Source organism: Typopeltis vanoorti, chromosome 7 (assembly GCF_054136105.1).
Source record: "Typopeltis vanoorti isolate ZY-2024b chromosome 7, IOZ_Tvanoo_1.0, whole genome shotgun sequence".
NCBI lineage: Eukaryota > Metazoa > Arthropoda > Arachnida > Uropygi > Thelyphonidae > Typopeltis > Typopeltis vanoorti.
Genome location: NC_143555.1, coordinates 62,078,389 through 62,096,592, shown reverse-complemented (window position 1 = coordinate 62,096,592; position 18,204 = coordinate 62,078,389). Strand labels below are relative to the sequence as shown.

The following is an 18,204-nucleotide window of genomic DNA, read 5'->3' as shown; positions in this document are numbered from 1 at the left end:
ATGTGATTATATTTCAGAGAGGAGGTAGGCAATGATGAACATAATCTGAAAGAAAAATTATCGGCATTGATTTCTTCAGTCATAGCAGAAATGCTTGGCTCACTTTATATAAATTCACAAGATTGTTTCTTTCTAAGTAGGCCTGGTAATAGAGAACAACAAGATTTTGTTATCTATATAATGTTATCAGTTTTCTACAGGTTCTGTAAAGAATGTTGAGTGATCTGTATGTTGATATGGACAGGGCTTGCAAAACGTGCTCATCTACTCATCCATGACGAGTGAGAATTTTTAGTTGATATCAACAAAAATAAATAAAAATATTAATTATAATGAAGCGCCAAAGGCATCAATTCAGCGACATGAACTTATGTAAGTTAAGGGATATTATATCCCACATTGTTTCTTAGCCGAATAAGAAACTCAAAGAGTTTCATGCCGAATATAGAAACTATATAAAGTTCGGCAATTCCAAGCGTAAGCAAATACCTGTATAGTGCAGCAACTGTCCCTTGAAGGAACTTAGCTCATAGGAGTTAAGTTCACATTTTGGGTAAATATCAAGAATAGAGATCGGTGCTTGCTCCACCTTTTACTTGAGTTGCCTCAGCTTGCACTACCTTCAAGGGTCAGTTGCTGCACTAGCCAGATATTTGCTTACGCTTGGAATCACTGAACTTTATATAGTTTCTATATTCGGCTAAGAAACAATATGGGATATAATATCCCTTAACTTAAATAAGTTCATGTCGCCAAATTGAAGCCTTTGGCTCTTCATTATAATTAATACTTTAATAGGACACCTCTTGGCAATTCTCATTAAAGAGATGTAAGTTCTGTTCGCTACAAACTTACATCCCTTTAATGAGAATTGCCAAGAGCGACCTTCTCTCATAATGTTGAACAATATACAGCTCCTAGGAATTAAGTTCACATTATGGATAAATATCAAGAATAGAGATCGGAGCTTGCTGCACTATCCAGGTATTTGCTTATGCTTGGAATCGCCGAACTTTATATAGTTTCTATATTCGGCATGAAACTCTTGGAGTTTCTGATTCGGCTAAGAAACAATATGGGATATAATCCCTTAACTTAAATAAAAATAAATCAGAAGAGTAGTTTCAATTTCGTTGTCTTTTATTTATGTAATGTGCATACTGTTTCATGTCAAAAATAGTTTTTGTATGTTTACTTATCGTATCTTTTGGGGAATGCTGGTCATTACAAATACCTGTTTTGTTGATTAACACTGATTTTGTCGTAATGGAATATGACCTATAAGAGAATAGGATCTGACACCTGATGAGTGAGGTATTGCTACACTTTATTTTTGATACAGTTAAAGAACTTGAGTACTACTTCACATATTTTGATTATATTCTGAAAGTTATTTTTTATCAAAACAACATGCATAATCTTTTGGACAGACTTGGGCCATATCAATAGAATAGAATCCGAATATATTTTCATATTCTTATGTAGGCCTTTACTTTCAATTAAAATGAAAATAAAACATCTTTATTAACTTTATGGATTATTCCTTCAGTATATGGTTATCCAAATGATATTATTATTACGGGCAACTCCAGGGAGTCCTTAGACTTATCGAGGGAGGCCCCAAATCATGTTTATCACAACTATTCGACATTCATACAGTATCTATCATACCTCGCCTTAAACTCATTCACTGTCACAGCATCCACCATAGACTCTGGCAGCCCATTCCACTCATTCCCACCCATTCCCTTGGCAACCCACCCACGTGGATGGCCAAGCCATATAAGTTTGAAAAGAATTGCTATAACCACTGTAGTACCATCCTTAACATATTTACATGTCAGGAAACATGTGGATGCAAAGTGTTTGTAATTTGTAATTGAAATAACATTTAGATACTATTATAATAACAATGGACAAAAAAAAATACATATTATTTGATTGTCTTTCATTCATATTGCTGTTTGGGTGATTAAACCTTTTTTTAATTATCTCATTACAAATTATTCTAAAAATGATACCTTTAATTATATATACATCTAATTTATTATAGACTAACTGTGCTAAATAATACTGGGATATGTGTGTGTATGTGCATATATATAATAAATGCCATTCATTGGTTTGTTTTCGAATTCACAACTGAAACCAATATTGAGATATTTTATTTGACTGAAAACATCAATTCCATGTTTGCTTTACTAAAGTAAATGTTAATTTCTTTACATTTGACCATGTGGGTTGCCAAGCCATGGATAGCGTTTTGGGCAACGTACACAAGTTCCCATATAACGAATGCCATTCAGTGGTGTGTTTTTGAATTCACAGTTGAAACCAACACACTTTTTAGTGAGAGGTGTTTTCATACAATTCTTCTGTGTATAATTTTCGGTTGACACTGGGGTAGTACGTAGATATTCGATCACCTCTTGGATTGTGACAAGGTACACATCATTCTTCTTAAGTAGCCAATCAACAAATTGAAGGTATCCTTCTTTTCTCTCTTCATTTTTCAACCAGGCCTCATGGAGAAATACTGGAAATGGTGCACGGTTTGTGGTATAATGACGATTGAAGTTCCAAACAAAGTAGTTAAATGTATCCTTTGCTGTTGTAGGATATGGAATGCAACTGTCCAGCATTGAACAATGTGTATGTATATTTTGTCCATTGGATGTCATATTCTGGAACCACGTAACCATGGGCATGGTCCATAATCCAGGATATTCTTCTGATGGACAAGGCTCAATTTGACAATCTTGTTGATAGCCATAATCCATAGTGTATGGCCAGAGTGGAGGATCACTGTAGGTTAATGTTGGCATTGAACTCTCATACAGAAAATTTGCGTCTTTCAGTGCTTGGAAAGTAATATCACCTGCTGTTTGTAGAAATGCTGCTCTTAAACCATTCACTTTATTTATAGGAATGTTGGCAAATCTGGAGATAATTTCTCTCATTTCTGAGATTTCTTGGTACCATCTGGTGTAATTGGCAGCTTTCCAAAATTCTACATCTGCAACATGGCTGTGGAAATAGAAATATTTAAGATTTTTTAAAGAAAGAATTTGAAAAGCTATTTCATATCCAAACAACATCTTAAACTGTATATTACCATATAATTTGATTATAACAATACATAAACTCATTATTGCAAACAACAATATAATAGAATAAAGTCCTGTAGAATGTATGCTGTGCTGGAACAAAATCACTTCATGTATGCATCCTTGGACAGAGGAAAAGGATACACAGTAATATATTTGGATTTTGCAAAGGCTTTTGATAGAGTACCTCATGATAGGTTGACAGTCAAACTAGAGCAGATGGGGTTGGATATTAGATTGGTGCATTGGATTGGAGACTGGCTATCTGATAGGTATCAACAGGTTGTGTATGGGGGGAGCAATATCCAGGAAAAGGAAAGTCACTAGTGAAGTGCCTCAGGGGTCTGTTTTAGGTCCATTACTGTTTAACTTGTATATTAATGATATAGGTGAAGATTTGGATGGAGATATTCAGTTGTTTGCAGATGATGCAAAGTTGGGACGAACCATGAAGTGTAGTGAAGATGTTGTGGCCTTACAGGAAGACTTGAATAGATTGAGTGATTGGGCCTGAAATGGGGATGTGAATTCAATGTTGCAAAATGTAAGGTTTTAAAATTTGGAAAACAAAGATGGGATGCAGAATTTATTCTTGGTGAGAATATATTGTATTGTTGGAAGTAGAGGAAATAGATCTGGGGGTGATAGTGGATAAGGAACTAAAATTTAGGGGTCACATTGCCAAAATTGTGAAGTCAACACAAAGGCTTCTGGGAATGATGCGGAGAACACTGACGTGTAGAAGTAGGGAGATTCTTGTTCTGTTGTATAAGGCTTTGATTAGGCCACGCATGGACTGTTGTGCACAGATTTGGTCACTCGGTTTTCAGTCCAAAGGAGACTGACTAAGGTAGTTTCTGACCTCTGGAATGTCGAGTATGAGGAAAGATTGAGAAGATGTAATTTGCAGAGTCTGGTGGACAGGAGGAAGAGGGAGATATGATAGAGACCTACAAGTTGGTAAGGGGTTCTTATAGGATCAATGCTGGAGAAGTTTTACAGAGAATAGTGGGAGATCAGGGGAGAACCAATCCCTGGAAACTGCATAAAGAGGGTGTGAATAGGGGGAGTGAGAAGCAGGTTTTGCAGAGTTGTGAATGATTGGAATGCCTTGCCTGAGAATGTGTCTGTAAAGAGTGTGAATGTGTTTAAAACACAGTATGATGAGCTGTGTGTGTATGATAAAAGGATCTTCCAGATGAGTCTTTGACTCCATGAGGTCTTGAGGTGGTAATAATAATAACTTTATATATTATATGAATATAAAAAGCCTAAAAATTGTTCTTCTAAAAGTTTGCTGTAGGAATTGGCTGTGTTCATAGTTCTTAGTGTAGCATCATGTTGAAATTTTCTTGCGGGGGTATATAGGCAATAGGATTGTAATATACGTATTTGTAATCATGTATATCATTACATCATTTATTTTTATATTAATTTCCTCAATTGTGTTTTCTTTCATTAAGTTGCAAAGCTATTGTATTAATTAGGCAATTAAACCCTCAACTTAATTAAAAAAGAACACAATTGAACTGATAATGAAAGAATATTAATAAGGGTGCTAAGACTAAGAAAGGTTTGTCAATTTAAAAAAATAAATAAAGAAAAGATGCTGTGAGTTCTACCATCAAGCAGCATCCATTTATTGGTTGAGCAACATAGTCTGCCAAAATCCTTGACAAAAGGATACACTAATTTCTTTTCAGATCAAGTCTATTTTAAGCAATAAGTGATGTGAAGTCATTAGCCTCTATATACAAGTAGCTCAGACGTGAATATATTTCACGTTCAAAACATTATTTTGCTTCCTTGGGTAAAGGATTAAAACCAAGTATATAATTTCTTGATATCTTTAATGTATAATACACCCTCTGTCCAAAAAAGAAACCGAATTTTTCGAAAATAGAAGAAACTAGTGCCGCCACCTGTTGTACCTTTTTGTTGTCGAAAGCGGCAACCTTCATCAGTGTTAACTGTTTATGACATTTGTTTCATTAGAAGCCGAGTTATAGTGCCAAGAGTGACAGTGTGTTTTGACAAATGGTCGTAAAAGGAGTTTCAAACAGAGCTGCGATTGACTTTTGTGTTAAACTTGGTAAAAGTTTTACCGAAATGCATCAAATGCTTCAAAAAGCATACGGTGATGAATGCTTATCCCGTACTCAAGTTTACGAGGGGCTTGAGCGATTTCAAAGTGGTCGTGAGACGCTTGAGGATGCCGAAAAGCTGGGCCGTCCAAAAACTGGACTGAGCGAAGTTAACATACAAAACGGCTTCGGGTTTTCTTTGATTTCATCAAAGAAAACCTGAAACCGTCCGTGAGATTGATTGAAGATGAATTGAGGGTTTTAAGATCAGCTGTGCACAACATTTTGACCGAGAGTTTGAGCCTTCGTAAATTGAATGCGCGATTTGTTCCCTACAAGTTGATCGATGACCAAAAAATGTATCGAATTGAACACTGCAAGAACCTCATTAATACCATTTGTAAAGACTGAAACTTCCTTGAAACGATCGTTACCGGTGACGAAACGTGATGTTTTGAGTATGAGCCTGAAACACAGTGCCGAGTGGAGACCACCAGAAGAGGGGCATCCGAAAAAAGTCGCTTTGAGGAGTCAAAAGTAAAGACAATGCTAATTTGTTTCTACGATTCCAAGGGCATTACAAAGAATTCGTTCCGCCTGGCCAAACGGTGAATGGTGAGTTTTATCTCGAAGTTTTCAGACGATTGATAGCGAGAATTCGTCGCGTACGGCATGAATATCGTGATGTAGGCAGCTGGTCACTTTTGCACGATAATTGCACCATCTCATCCTTCGAACATTGCGAGACAGCTTTTGAGCAAAAACCAAGTTTGTGTGTTGGATCACTCGCCATATTCGTCTGATTTAGCACCCTGTGACTTCTTTCTCTTCCCCCGACTTCATTTGCCAACGAAAGGAAAGCGATATGACACGGTTGAAAACGTTCAAGCGGCAGTAACCACGACCCTGAACAGTATCCCAAAAACCGATATAAAAAACTCATTTAACGAATTAATTGACCGTGCTAAACTCTGTCGAAGCTGAGGGAGAGTATATTGATTGAAATAAATGATTTGAATAATTATAATTGGCCTGTGTTTTATTTTCTATCAAAAGTTCGGTTTCTTTTTTGGACAGAAGGTGTAGAACGGAGGTAAAAAAAACTTATGTACATGGCGGTATGTCATTTCTCTTCATCCTGTTCATGCAAAGTAAAGAATAGTGACATGACTCTATGTATAGCACTTTCTACATGAGCATGGCACATCATAGTATTTATGCATTCAGCACTGGTTTTTGCAAGCTTGGGAGATGGATGAAATACAGTAATCCCCTGTTATCTGTGGGGGGATACATTCCTAGATCCCCCTCTCGGATGCCCGAAACCGTGGATAGTACTAAACCCTATATATATGTGTGTGTACTGTTTTTTCCTTATATATACATACCTATGATGAAGTTTAATTTATAAATAGGCACAGGTAAGAGATTAACAATAACTAATAATAGAGCAATTATAACAATATACTGTGATAAAAGCGTATAATTTTTTTTCTTTCCTCATGAAGTTGAGAACTTCTACCTTTTTACTAAAAGGAAGCATTTTATGGCTTCTCTTTGACATATCTGAATTGCCAGCATCACTACTCTTGTGCTGGGGCCATTATTACGTAAAATAAGGGTTACTTGAAGAAGCAATGCAATACCGCCAGTCGACCCAACAACCGAGACGGCTGCTAAATGACTAACAGGCATGTAGCATATACAGTACAGCATGGATATGCTGGACAAATGAATGATTCACGTACTGGGATCAAGCTGGACGCCACGAGATCTCATCACACTATTCAGAATGGCGTGCAATTTAAAACTTATGAATTGTTTATTTCTGGAATTTTTCATTTAATATTTTTGGATCAGGGTTGACTGCAGATTGACTATTTTCGTACAAGGTATAAATCCCTGCTGTTATCTATGAATTTGGACTTAACCCTTTTTTTTAAATATATATATACCTGTTAATGATATTGGAGGAGTATCCCATTTAATTAAAAGCATTTTTCGTTATGACAAGTTCTTATTGTAGCAGGTTATCTGATGAGCAGCAAATAGTGCATTCTCCTTAAGAACAGTGCACTGAGGTTTGTGTAATTAATAATTTTATAACAGAACTTAGAATATCAGAAATTTCCAGATCATTCACTCGTGTGTGTGTGTGTGTGTATATATATATATATATATATATATATATATATATATATATATATATATATATATATATATATATATATATATAGTATCTCTGTTCAGTTTACTTGCTTTTTATTGGAGCGATGAAGAGCCAAATGACTCCAGGATCTAAGGGTGAAGATTTCCTCTTAAGTAACCTCGCTTGATTTTGGAAACAATTGCCAAGAAATTTTCTTCAAAATTAAGCATTTGTAGTTATAGAATGCATAGTCAATAGAATGTGTGATAGATATAAACATGAGTATTTTTGAAAAGGATTAGATTTGGAGCCATAAGGTTTTACTCGTTTGTAATTTTTACATTTATTGTTAATAATAAATGGACTTGAATAATTACTTCCAAGTAAATTTTAAAAATTTTGCATATAAGTTCTGATTGCTACTACTTGTATAAGTAGCAAAACAATGAGAATTTGATTTGTAAATTAACAAACATTAAATTTTATATATCAATAGAAGCAACAACTGGTGTAACAGGAAAAAAATTGTAAACAGTGCTAATTTACTGCATGCGCAATAAAAAAAAAATGGAGTCCTTTTATAGCCATGAATGTTTCTCAGCAAACATAATTTGAATAGTCATAAGCGAAAAGGCAAGAAAAGATGGAGAAATTTCTGGAATTAAAGATTCGTAATGTGGCTGATATGTATGCACACAGATGGAACAAGTTAAAATATGATAGTATTGGTCAGAACATGTCTCAAGAAGGAATTGGTTATGATAATAGAAAAAATATACGATGTTGAGAGATGTTCGAAAATGAAAAGCAAAACAGTCAAGATTGAGAGTGTTATCAATATGTGACTTGAGTGAGCTGAGAAGGAGAGCTGTGACTGCAAATGTTTCAACAAGTAGACTGTGGGAAAAATGGTATGCAGTATGGTGATGTATAGGTGTTTTTGATGGCAGAAAGGATTTGTACTTACAGAATGGATTATACTTAATTGGATTTCATGTTAGGTGTTTGAAAATATTCTTGTTCAGTGAAAAAGTGAATATATACTATAGTAGCCATGGAAACCGAATATGACAGGGTAGCTGTGTTAAGAGAATAACTGCGCACTATGGTCAGTCGATGACTGCCCATACTGCCCAAAGCTAATGACTGCAGAGTAATTAAATCTAACCAGAATAGAGATCTAGAATATTGATGATGGTAGTATGAGCGATACAGACAGTAGGTATGAGGTGGGTGGCGAAGTGTGGTAAAGGTTAACAGGACAGAATACATACATTGATACAGCTATGTCAGGGTCATCTGAAAAGGAACTATGAACTGCATGACAGATCAACATTGTGGATATAAGCAGAACCATCATGAGTGATTTCAAATTATGAATGTATAAGCCGAATGAGTAAAAATCATCTAAAATGAGGGAAAGAGAATTCATAAACATTACTAAGTGTTGACTATATTATGTAATGTGTGATGGAATGGACTCATGGCATAATAGATCTAATCATTAAATAAAATATAAATAAATGAGTTGGCTGTTTTTATCTCGAGTTTGAGAGAGTAAAATCATGTTATGGCTCTGAACAAAATGGTGTATCTGGACTATTGAAAGTGACTATGATAGACTGAGAGGGGTAGCTTGGAGAAGTGCTTTGGTATAAAAAAATTGCATGGTAGAGAAATCAGCTGAGTATGGAAAGTGATAAGAGTATCTGCAGAAAACTGCATCTTCAGAGTTAGAAGAATAATTTGCACAGACGTTAAGTAGATGAATAAGACTTTAAAGTAAGAACCACATAAAAAGAAAATGCAGCTTCAATTCTGAGGTGTTGGAACCATATTTTCAGTCTATGAAAAGTTAGTTAAACAGGTAAAGAGAAATTGGAGATTATTTGTGTGGCAAGTAAAAAAAAGAAAAACAGGCTACGGAAAAATAACTTTATTGAATGAAGAAGTTAGGAATTGCAGATGCTTTAAAAATGGCTGAATTGTTCTTAAGTGATCACTAAGGAATTATACATTCCAACAGCCTTTTTACTTCTCTGGATACTGAGGAAAAACCGAACGAAAGGAATCAGAAGTATTAACGCTATTGCCAGAATTCAATTTTAGCACTAACACAGCAGAAAGGATGCTCAAGGAATATGCAAGAGAATTAGCAATGCTTCAGTTATTTAAATTGATTCTCTACATAAGCATAGTTTCTAATGAGCAGAAAAGCAAGGAACACGTGTGGAGCTGACACTGAAGGAAATAATTATAGTCACTATCTCTGGAGTGGTCACTAAGGTATTGGAGGAGTTAATTAAGACCTTCATCCAGAGACACTGATAGCACTTTGATCCTCTATAGAGAAAGCAGAACTTTGTTTGATAGGCCTTAACTCAAACTGCATAATTGGATAAGGGGAAATGGATATACCACTATATAAGCAGCTAAGGCTCTGAGACCAATTTATTATATCTGTACACTTCGTTTGTTCTTCAGGCTGCTATGTCAGTTTACAGGATGAAATACCCGAGTGCACCAAGTACAGTTATAAATGCCTTTTTTTTTAATTTATTAAGAAACGGAATATGAAAATTATTCTCTAATAAAAACACCACTAACTCCGTACAAGAGGTTGCTAACGTCAAACGAGAACTTAGTGAATGCTAGTAAAAGTAAAAAGCACATTGCAAGAGAAATTATTATTATTATTATTATTATTCCTGATACCTCCAAGGAGTCCGAAGACTCATCGCGGGAGGACATCTTCAACTGTCTCTACACCTTACCTCTACTACGAATCAACGCCATCTACCGCCCACCTCCAACACCACCACAACTAGTAATTTTTGTCTGTAAATTGCGTGTGTTCTGAAGGGTTCAGACTTTGGCAACAAAGCTCTTGAGAGTTACAAAGTAGCTTATCAGTTGAAGGGGAACTTAAGGAATCGCATCTAAATGCTCTCAGTCAGGGCCGACAGAAGCGGACATGCAGAGCATGCGGAAGCCGCTACGAAGGGGGCGCCGCCGCCGTGGCACGGTTCATTTTAAGAAACAAAATTTTTATTTATAATAAAAAAAATTCTTAGAATGATCAATTTTAAAATAAATAAATCCGGATACACCGAATAAAAATTTTAAAAAATTGTATATTGCCACCTCTTTGATCAGCGGCTGTTTACAATTTTGCAGCGAGAATGTCTGCAGAATGTTGTGTGTACTGCAGTCTATCTAAAGTGAAAAGGTGAACGGTTTTTATGCGCAGAAACGAATTTTCGTACAAAACATTTGTTGCTAGTTAACCAGTCATATGATACGCATATCAGGTTACTGACAGTAGCGCAGTGCGAACTATTATTTCGTCTCTGTGTCGTGTTGTGTAATAATTTCTTGTGGGTATAAAATAGAAACGAAATCAAAAATTAAACAAAAGTTAACCGGTGCACAAAATCGTAATCGTCATGCTGCGAAAGAAGCAGATATTAAGAAATAAACTGGGGCTCTTAATAAATTTATTAAAATATTCTGATGCAGATTGTAACCAACTCGATACATCAGAAATCAGAGTTGACGAACCGCGCACATCATCCAGTTTGCATGAAAGTACTATTGCAACTATTGAACAAGATAACAAGACGCATGATTTAAGTGAAAAACAGTTAAGAGAAAATTTAGTTGTAGTTGACCATGAAATCAACACGTTGTCAGTCTCTGTAAATTTAGAAGATCCAGGTGAATGGGAAAATATTGATGAAAAATTACGAGTTGGTTCAATTGAAATGGGGCCTGTTCTAAAGAAAAATATAATATATCCCAGAGATACATTTGGTCGTAAATTTGGCGACACGTATTATAATAGAAAAATGGAAATCGGGGAGCTCGTGCTAAGAACATGGCTCATTTATTCCGAAACTTTAAATTCTGTTTTTTGCTTTTGTTGCAAACTTTTCGCACCTACTGAACCAAGTAGTTTTGTAGAAGGTTATAACGATTGGAGAAATGTAAGTATAACTTTGCATAGACATGAGACTAGTTTAACTCGCCTGAAAATTTTCTTAAAATGGAAGGAACTTGATAAAAATTTAAAAAACAAAACTACTATTGATTGCCAGACTCAAAGCATGTATGAAATGGAAAAGAAACATTGGACGAGTGATTTGGAACGCTTGATTGAAATTATAAAATTCCTTGGTAGAAATTTAGCTTTTCTCAGATCATCTGATAAATTATATGAAAGGAACAACGGCAATTTTTTAAAATTAGTCGAACTGTTTGCAAAGTTTGATCCCATTATGGAAAAGCATGTTGAAAGGGCCCTACAATAGAGTACACTATTTGAGTAAAGACAGTTAAATTAATGAAATATTGGAAACTTTAAGTAACGCAATCAGAGATACAATTTTTTTATCAATTCGAAAATCTAAATATTCCATAATTTTAGACTGCACACCTGATGCAAGTAAAACAGTACAAATGACCATTATTATTCGCTTTGTTTCCTGTGACAACGGAATTGTCAAGATCAGGGAAAACCTTTTAGGTTTTGCAGATATATCAGATTCCACACGACGTGGTTTATGTGCTCCATTACTGTTGCACAGAAAAATGGAACATTCCCATTGAAGACATGCGAGGTCAAGGGTATGAGGGGCAAATATGAAAGGGAAAAAATATGGGCTCCAAAATTTGCTTTTGAACAAAAAACCTCGAGCTTTTTACGTGCCATATGCTGCTCATACTCTAAATATAATCATTAATGATGCAGCCAAAGCGAATGCAGATACAATTAGTTTCTTTGCAATTATTCAAGAAATATACAATTTCTTTTCATTCTCTTACAAACGTTGAGCAATCAATAAAGAAACAGCATGAAGCACAAACATTATGTGCTAAAATAAAGGACTACAAATTTATTTGCTCTCTTATAACTTGGCATGATTTACTTAACAGAATAAACCCTGTGATTAAATTCTTCAAAACAAAAATATGAATTACACTTGCTTTAGAATCTATCGAAACTTAAAAATATTCTTACAAGAGTATCGATCAGATATAAATTTTAAAGAAGTTCTAAAAACGGCAAAAGAACTGAGTGATGAGGTGGATGGAGAGCAAGAATTAAAAACCATTAAAAACTGGTACTGAAGTTCGACGACGAAAGAAGACACGGTAATTTGACTACGAGCATTACGACGAAACGCCACTATCACCAGAAGATAAATTTAGAGTGAATGTGTTTTATTCACTTCTAGAAGTTGCAATGTGTTCGTTAATAGAAAGTTTTAAACAACTAAAAACATACTATGATAATTTCAATTTCTTGTATAGATTACTACAAATTAATAACGAAGATTTAAGAAAAAATTGTGACGATTTAGAGATTCCTCTTGAAGGACGGCGACAATAAAGACGTAAATGCAATAGAACTATTATATATGACGAGTTATGTGCTTTCCGGGATATTTTTCGGAAGGATAATTTAAATATTCAAAACTCTTTCGATATTCTTAATTTTATTGTGTCCAATAATTAATCTTTCCCTAACTTTTCAATTGCTTTACGAATACTATTAGCAGTACCTGTTAGTGTAGCGAGCGGTGAACGTTCCTTTTCCAAGTTGAAATTGTTTAAAACCTACTTAAGAACAAGCATGTCGCAAAAAAGGCTTGTTAGTTTGGCGTTAATAGCTATTGAAAATGATATATGTGCGGAATTAGACGTTAAGACCATTATTTCTAATTTTGTGAATATGAAATCAAAAACCCTAAAATTTTAATTTAAAAAAATTCAAGTATAATATGGGATTCAATATCCCTTAACTTAAATAAGTTTATATGTCGCCGAATTAAAGCCTTTGGCTCTTCATATAATTAATTATTATCTGTTATTTTGTAAAGATATATTTTTTAATACTTATATTAATTGTTCTAATTATTTCTGAATTCTTTTCTTATTATTATTTTCTCATCTATCTTGTGTTTCTTTTATTTTCCTAAAAGATAGTTCCACTTATAAAAATTATTAAAACATTTTTACAAGTTACTAAATTCTTAATAACTTGCAAAATGCAAAAATTTTTTAAACTTTGGTTCAAATAAATTTTAACTTTAATTAAAATTCATTTTAATTTGGTTAGCGATTCTGGTAGGTGAGAATGCTGTAATCCCTGTATCATTATATTCAACGATTAAAATGAAGTGGCTTTATCAAAATTTGCTTTAACGTTTGAGAATTTTTTGAATATTCGGGTTTTTAACGATTATCCTGCCTAGTCAACCCCCCCGGTTCGTCATTTAGCGAACCAACGTGTGGCTCTTCTGTCAAAATTTATTTAAGAAATTTCAAATAATTAAAATTTTTATTATCGTAAAAGAACCAAGCACACGCCCGGATCGTTACAGGGGCGCTTGGATAGAAATTGCATGCGGGCGGCAAAGACCCTAGCGCCGGCTCTGCTCTCAGTGTAGTAAAATTATTAAACTTGTGGGTAAGAGGCTGTACCAAGAACTATCTTGAAAACTCGATATTTTAAAACTTATGTTTCAGTACAGTAATTTTTCGCATTTGAAAAATGAACAAAAATTCTGAAATTAACTTTATCACGAATTAATCATGTTATATGCGGGAGTTGTCACAGAATCTATGCTGTTATTATTACCTGACCAAATTAATGATATTAACTTTCAGTGCTGTTTCGAATATAAAATCGGATCATTTTAGCTCTAAATGAAATGAATGAAATCAGGTGAATAAGCAAACAATAGAAATTCTCTGACACCGAATTAATCCTATTTCAGTTCGTCAGTGTTCTTGAGGAAGCCAAAATAACAGTAATATTAGAGTCGTCGAATATATGCAATCAAGAAGTTTGATATTGTCCATTATAGATCGATCTGAATGTGATGATGATTTCGGGATTATTGAAAGACGCAAAACCCACATTCTCTTGCGTTTTTGTTCTGATGAATGGATAGAAAACATCACTGATGAATAGTTAGTTCAGGAAAGTGTGATCCGAGAAGATATAATTTTGCTACTAAATAAAATGGATGCAGTCAGGTTGATAAGAATCAAAGGGTGGGAGGGAAGTATGTATGTCGACAGCGAATCATTCTTATTTTAACCTAGCAATCTCTCGAAAGTGAGTATAATATATTATATAATATATATAATAATAATAAATCGGTGGCGTATGCTGTAATAAATTTTGAATAGTTTTCCATATTTGGTAGACAGACGGAATAAGTACACACTGTAGAGATTTTAATGAATGGTTTATATATATATATATATATTCAAAATTAATTACATATGAGCCACTGATTTACCATTCTTTCATAACGAAACTGTTTTATCATTGTCCTCAACGAAATTAAAAAAAAAAAAAAAAGTAATAACTTTTAAATCCCATAATGAAAATACGTTCACATGAGGAACGAGTCGATTAACTTTATTTAACCAGCGAGAAACGGTGATTTTTTTTTTTTTTAACAGTGACAATGAAAAGCTGAATAAAAAAATCTGAAAGAAACCATTTAACTTACGAAAATAAAAATTACGGTAGTGAAAAATCAGTAGTGATTATATAGCAGATGTCTTCATTTTAGAATTTAATGTTGTATATGAGTTCGCAAAACATTTTATACTTCCTAACAAAAAGTTTTAAAGATCATTTCCATCTACGATAAAGAGCCAAGAGGCTATTTTTTCGGCGGCGTAAATTAAGTTAAGGGGATAATAAATCCCTCATTATTTTAATTTAATTAAAATTATTCTCATTATTCTAATTATTTATATTTCGATCTCCGAATTTCGTATCCAGTTTTAAAATAATGAGGGATTTATTATCCCCTTAACTTAGCATTTCCATCTGTTCACTCTCTTTGATTTTCGATTTTGATTTTGATTTTGCTTTGTCTATTTATACTGTGTCGGTGTGTTGTGACGCTTCTGCATTCATAAGCTAAAACAACAGAATAATCGATTTTTGAATTCCTCAATGCTAGAAAAAGTTCTAGTCGCTAACTGGAACTTTTTTTGTAAGCCGGTTCCGTAGTTAGTCAATCTTTGGCCCCCAAGTAAGACGTTTTCTCCAGAAACGTGAGTGTCTAACCTTTCAATTCAGAAAAATCGAATGCAGAATTCACTTTCATACAATAATCTATCACTTAATACTTAAGCATAATAGATAGAGACGATTTTTTGCTGACCCCCTTCCTCCAAAAATGTGCAAATCGTCAGTAGTCATGAACTCAATCAGCAGAGATGACTGCGTATAGAAGTCAGCTGCTTATCAATTCACAAAAGTGAGACAGCTCAAGAGTACTGGAAACGAAAGGTGTTAGAAATTTTCATATTTTATTTTATGACATACCCATGAAAGGTTTGCAACAGTGTATTAGTATCGTGGACAGTCTCTGGAATATTTCTGTTTTTGTATATATTATTATTATTTGCATAATCTAGAAACATGGAAATTTTCAGACTACTTCAGACCTCTGTAAACTAGATGACCTCACACTTGGTGATGAAATTCATCTCCCATCTAAAGACAATTACAAACATTTATGCCCATGGTTGGAAGTCGAATACGTTAACCTCTCGGCGCCAGGCCGGTAAATTATTTATTATAATAATTTATCCTTGTAGTTATACCTCCCCAAGTGATTTAGTATGTTTTGGTTTAGATGAATTGTCTTTAAATACTGAGGACCTAACTTGGATGCATATATTAGAAGGCCATAACAATGACGTAGTCAGTTAGGCACTAGTCTCGGCCGTGCAAGATGAGGAGCAGAAAAATAAGATTTATAATGTTTATTTATTAAATATAAAAAGGGTAGTAAAATAAAACTATGTGGTTCGGCGCAATTTTCTGTTCTTACCTTGGGCGTAAAAACACAGTTAAAGTTTTAATGTTCATAGAATTTTCTTCCTTAAATTTTTGAGATTTTTCTTAGTTATCGCAAAATTAGATCAGCTCGACATGAATCATTACATTACAATAACGAAATATTCGAAATAAGGCCATTATCACTAAGAGAACAGATATTTCTAGAACATATTTTAGTGAGAAAAGAAGAAATCAGGAAAAAGTTGCTGACCTTTTATATGCGTTTTAATGTTAAATGTTTTATGGGAGAAATGGCAATGTATAGCTTATTTATCTACATGATCGATATCGAATTTTAGAAGCGTTTTACATTAAATGTTTTATGGCAAAAAGAAGAATTTCAGAAACTGTCTGTGAACATATCTCCGCTATTATCTCCAAATAAATTAATGACAGAAGAAAAACAACATATGTTTAATATACTGTGGTTATATCTGTATCAATTATGACACTTGGGGAAAGCGCCATTTTCCTAAAGCCTAGCACTTTTTATTGGACATTGAGTAAAATGTCTTGCACTTTCCATGGATACAAACAAAATCTTGTTCTTGTGATGAAGTTTTATCCTGTTTATGTGTTGACTCATGAACCCTAATATTTAGAGATGAAAAACCTTGGGTGTACTATTTTATAAATTTATAGAACGCACACATATAAATCAGCATTCAGAACCATGATAATACTTTGCTTTAAATTACTATACTAAAAGGTATAGCTTATATACTTACCTGACTGTATGAGTAGCGATTTCATTGCCATGAATATAGAGATCGTGGACAAGTCTGTAGTCAGTATATTCATGAGTTACAAAAAATGTAGCTGCAATTGGACACCCATTCTTGTTTTTTCTTCCTGACTCCAACAAATCCTTGTATGTTGGATAATTAGCAATTGTTATTCCATCATCAAATGTTAACATTACGAACTGCGGTACTTTGTCAATATTTAGATTTTCTGGCTTTTCCGTACTAGCACAACGACAAGTTGGAGCAGTACATTGGTCAGGACATCCGAATCCGAATTCGTCAAAGGCAGTAGCGAATGCCAAGACGAAAGTCAATATTAAGATTTTCATTTTGACTTGATTTTAGTGTAAGAGTAAAAATTCTGTATGTAGTATATATATATACCCCAAGTGAATGAGTTGAGAGTTGCAGTATTTCATTTATTAGGCTTTAATCTAGGATTATCTTATAAAAAGAAGAAACTGCTGTCATCTCCCGGATGGTACTGTCAAACTGTAATCTGACTGTTTACCTTCAACATTTTGTCACCACTATCTCTCTGTGATATTTCAAAAGAGAAGTACTTGGATGACAGTTTCTAAACTATATTAACTCTGTTGTTTGCAGACTTAGAGATACTATGCACTGATCGCCTTTCCAGACAGGTGCCCTAAATTCATTGAGATAATCGTTCAAGAATATGATAAACTGTTAGAGATAGGATATATCTATGTTGGGAGTCACTTATCTTTATGTAGTAACTTGATATATCGATAATACGAGTAATAATATATTTTTAACGAAAACACTTCTGAATTTGAAGTAATGTATTTTACTCAGAAATATACTTCGAAATATTAACGAAAAACAACTTGAGTAGAATATAAATAAGTACTTTAGCATTTATTAGTTAAATCAGAACGTGCTTATAGTTGTCTGCCTAGCACGTCATGCCTGTCATTCTTTTTCAGTATTAGGATTGGTAACTAACAAGTTACAGTCATTCAGCGTTGGTAAACTGGTTCATCGAAGATGTTATAATTTAGCTTTGCTTAAAAGTTCTTGAAAATCCCCCCCCACACACACACACATACATTAATCCAGTGCTAGAAGATATGTGGCAATTCTAAGACTAGAAGAAAAAAAAAAGTACTTTCCATGACAAGATTCGAACTCGTCTTTCCGTGTAGCATTCTCACTTGGCTACCTATCTTGGTAATAATTTAATACTTAAGAGTGTAAGTTGCTATATATAAATACC

The 18,204-nt window shown here is 34.0% G+C and overlaps 1 protein-coding gene across 1 annotated transcript; it reads right to left on the bottom strand.

Moving 5' to 3' along the window:
* Window positions 1-2,147: 2,147 nt before the first annotated feature.
* Window positions 2,148-17,321, bottom strand: LOC150104722 (chitin deacetylase 8-like). Its single transcript, XM_090395900.1, has 2 exons — window positions 16,947-17,321; window positions 2,148-3,027 (listed from the first exon to the last, which is right to left on the bottom strand). Exons 1-2 carry the CDS (start codon window positions 17,291-17,293, stop codon window positions 2,223-2,225), a joined length of 1,152 nt encoding a protein of 383 aa, XP_090252026.1. The 5' UTR covers window positions 17,294-17,321; the 3' UTR covers window positions 2,148-2,222.
* Between the last annotated feature and the right edge of the window lie 883 nt (window positions 17,322-18,204).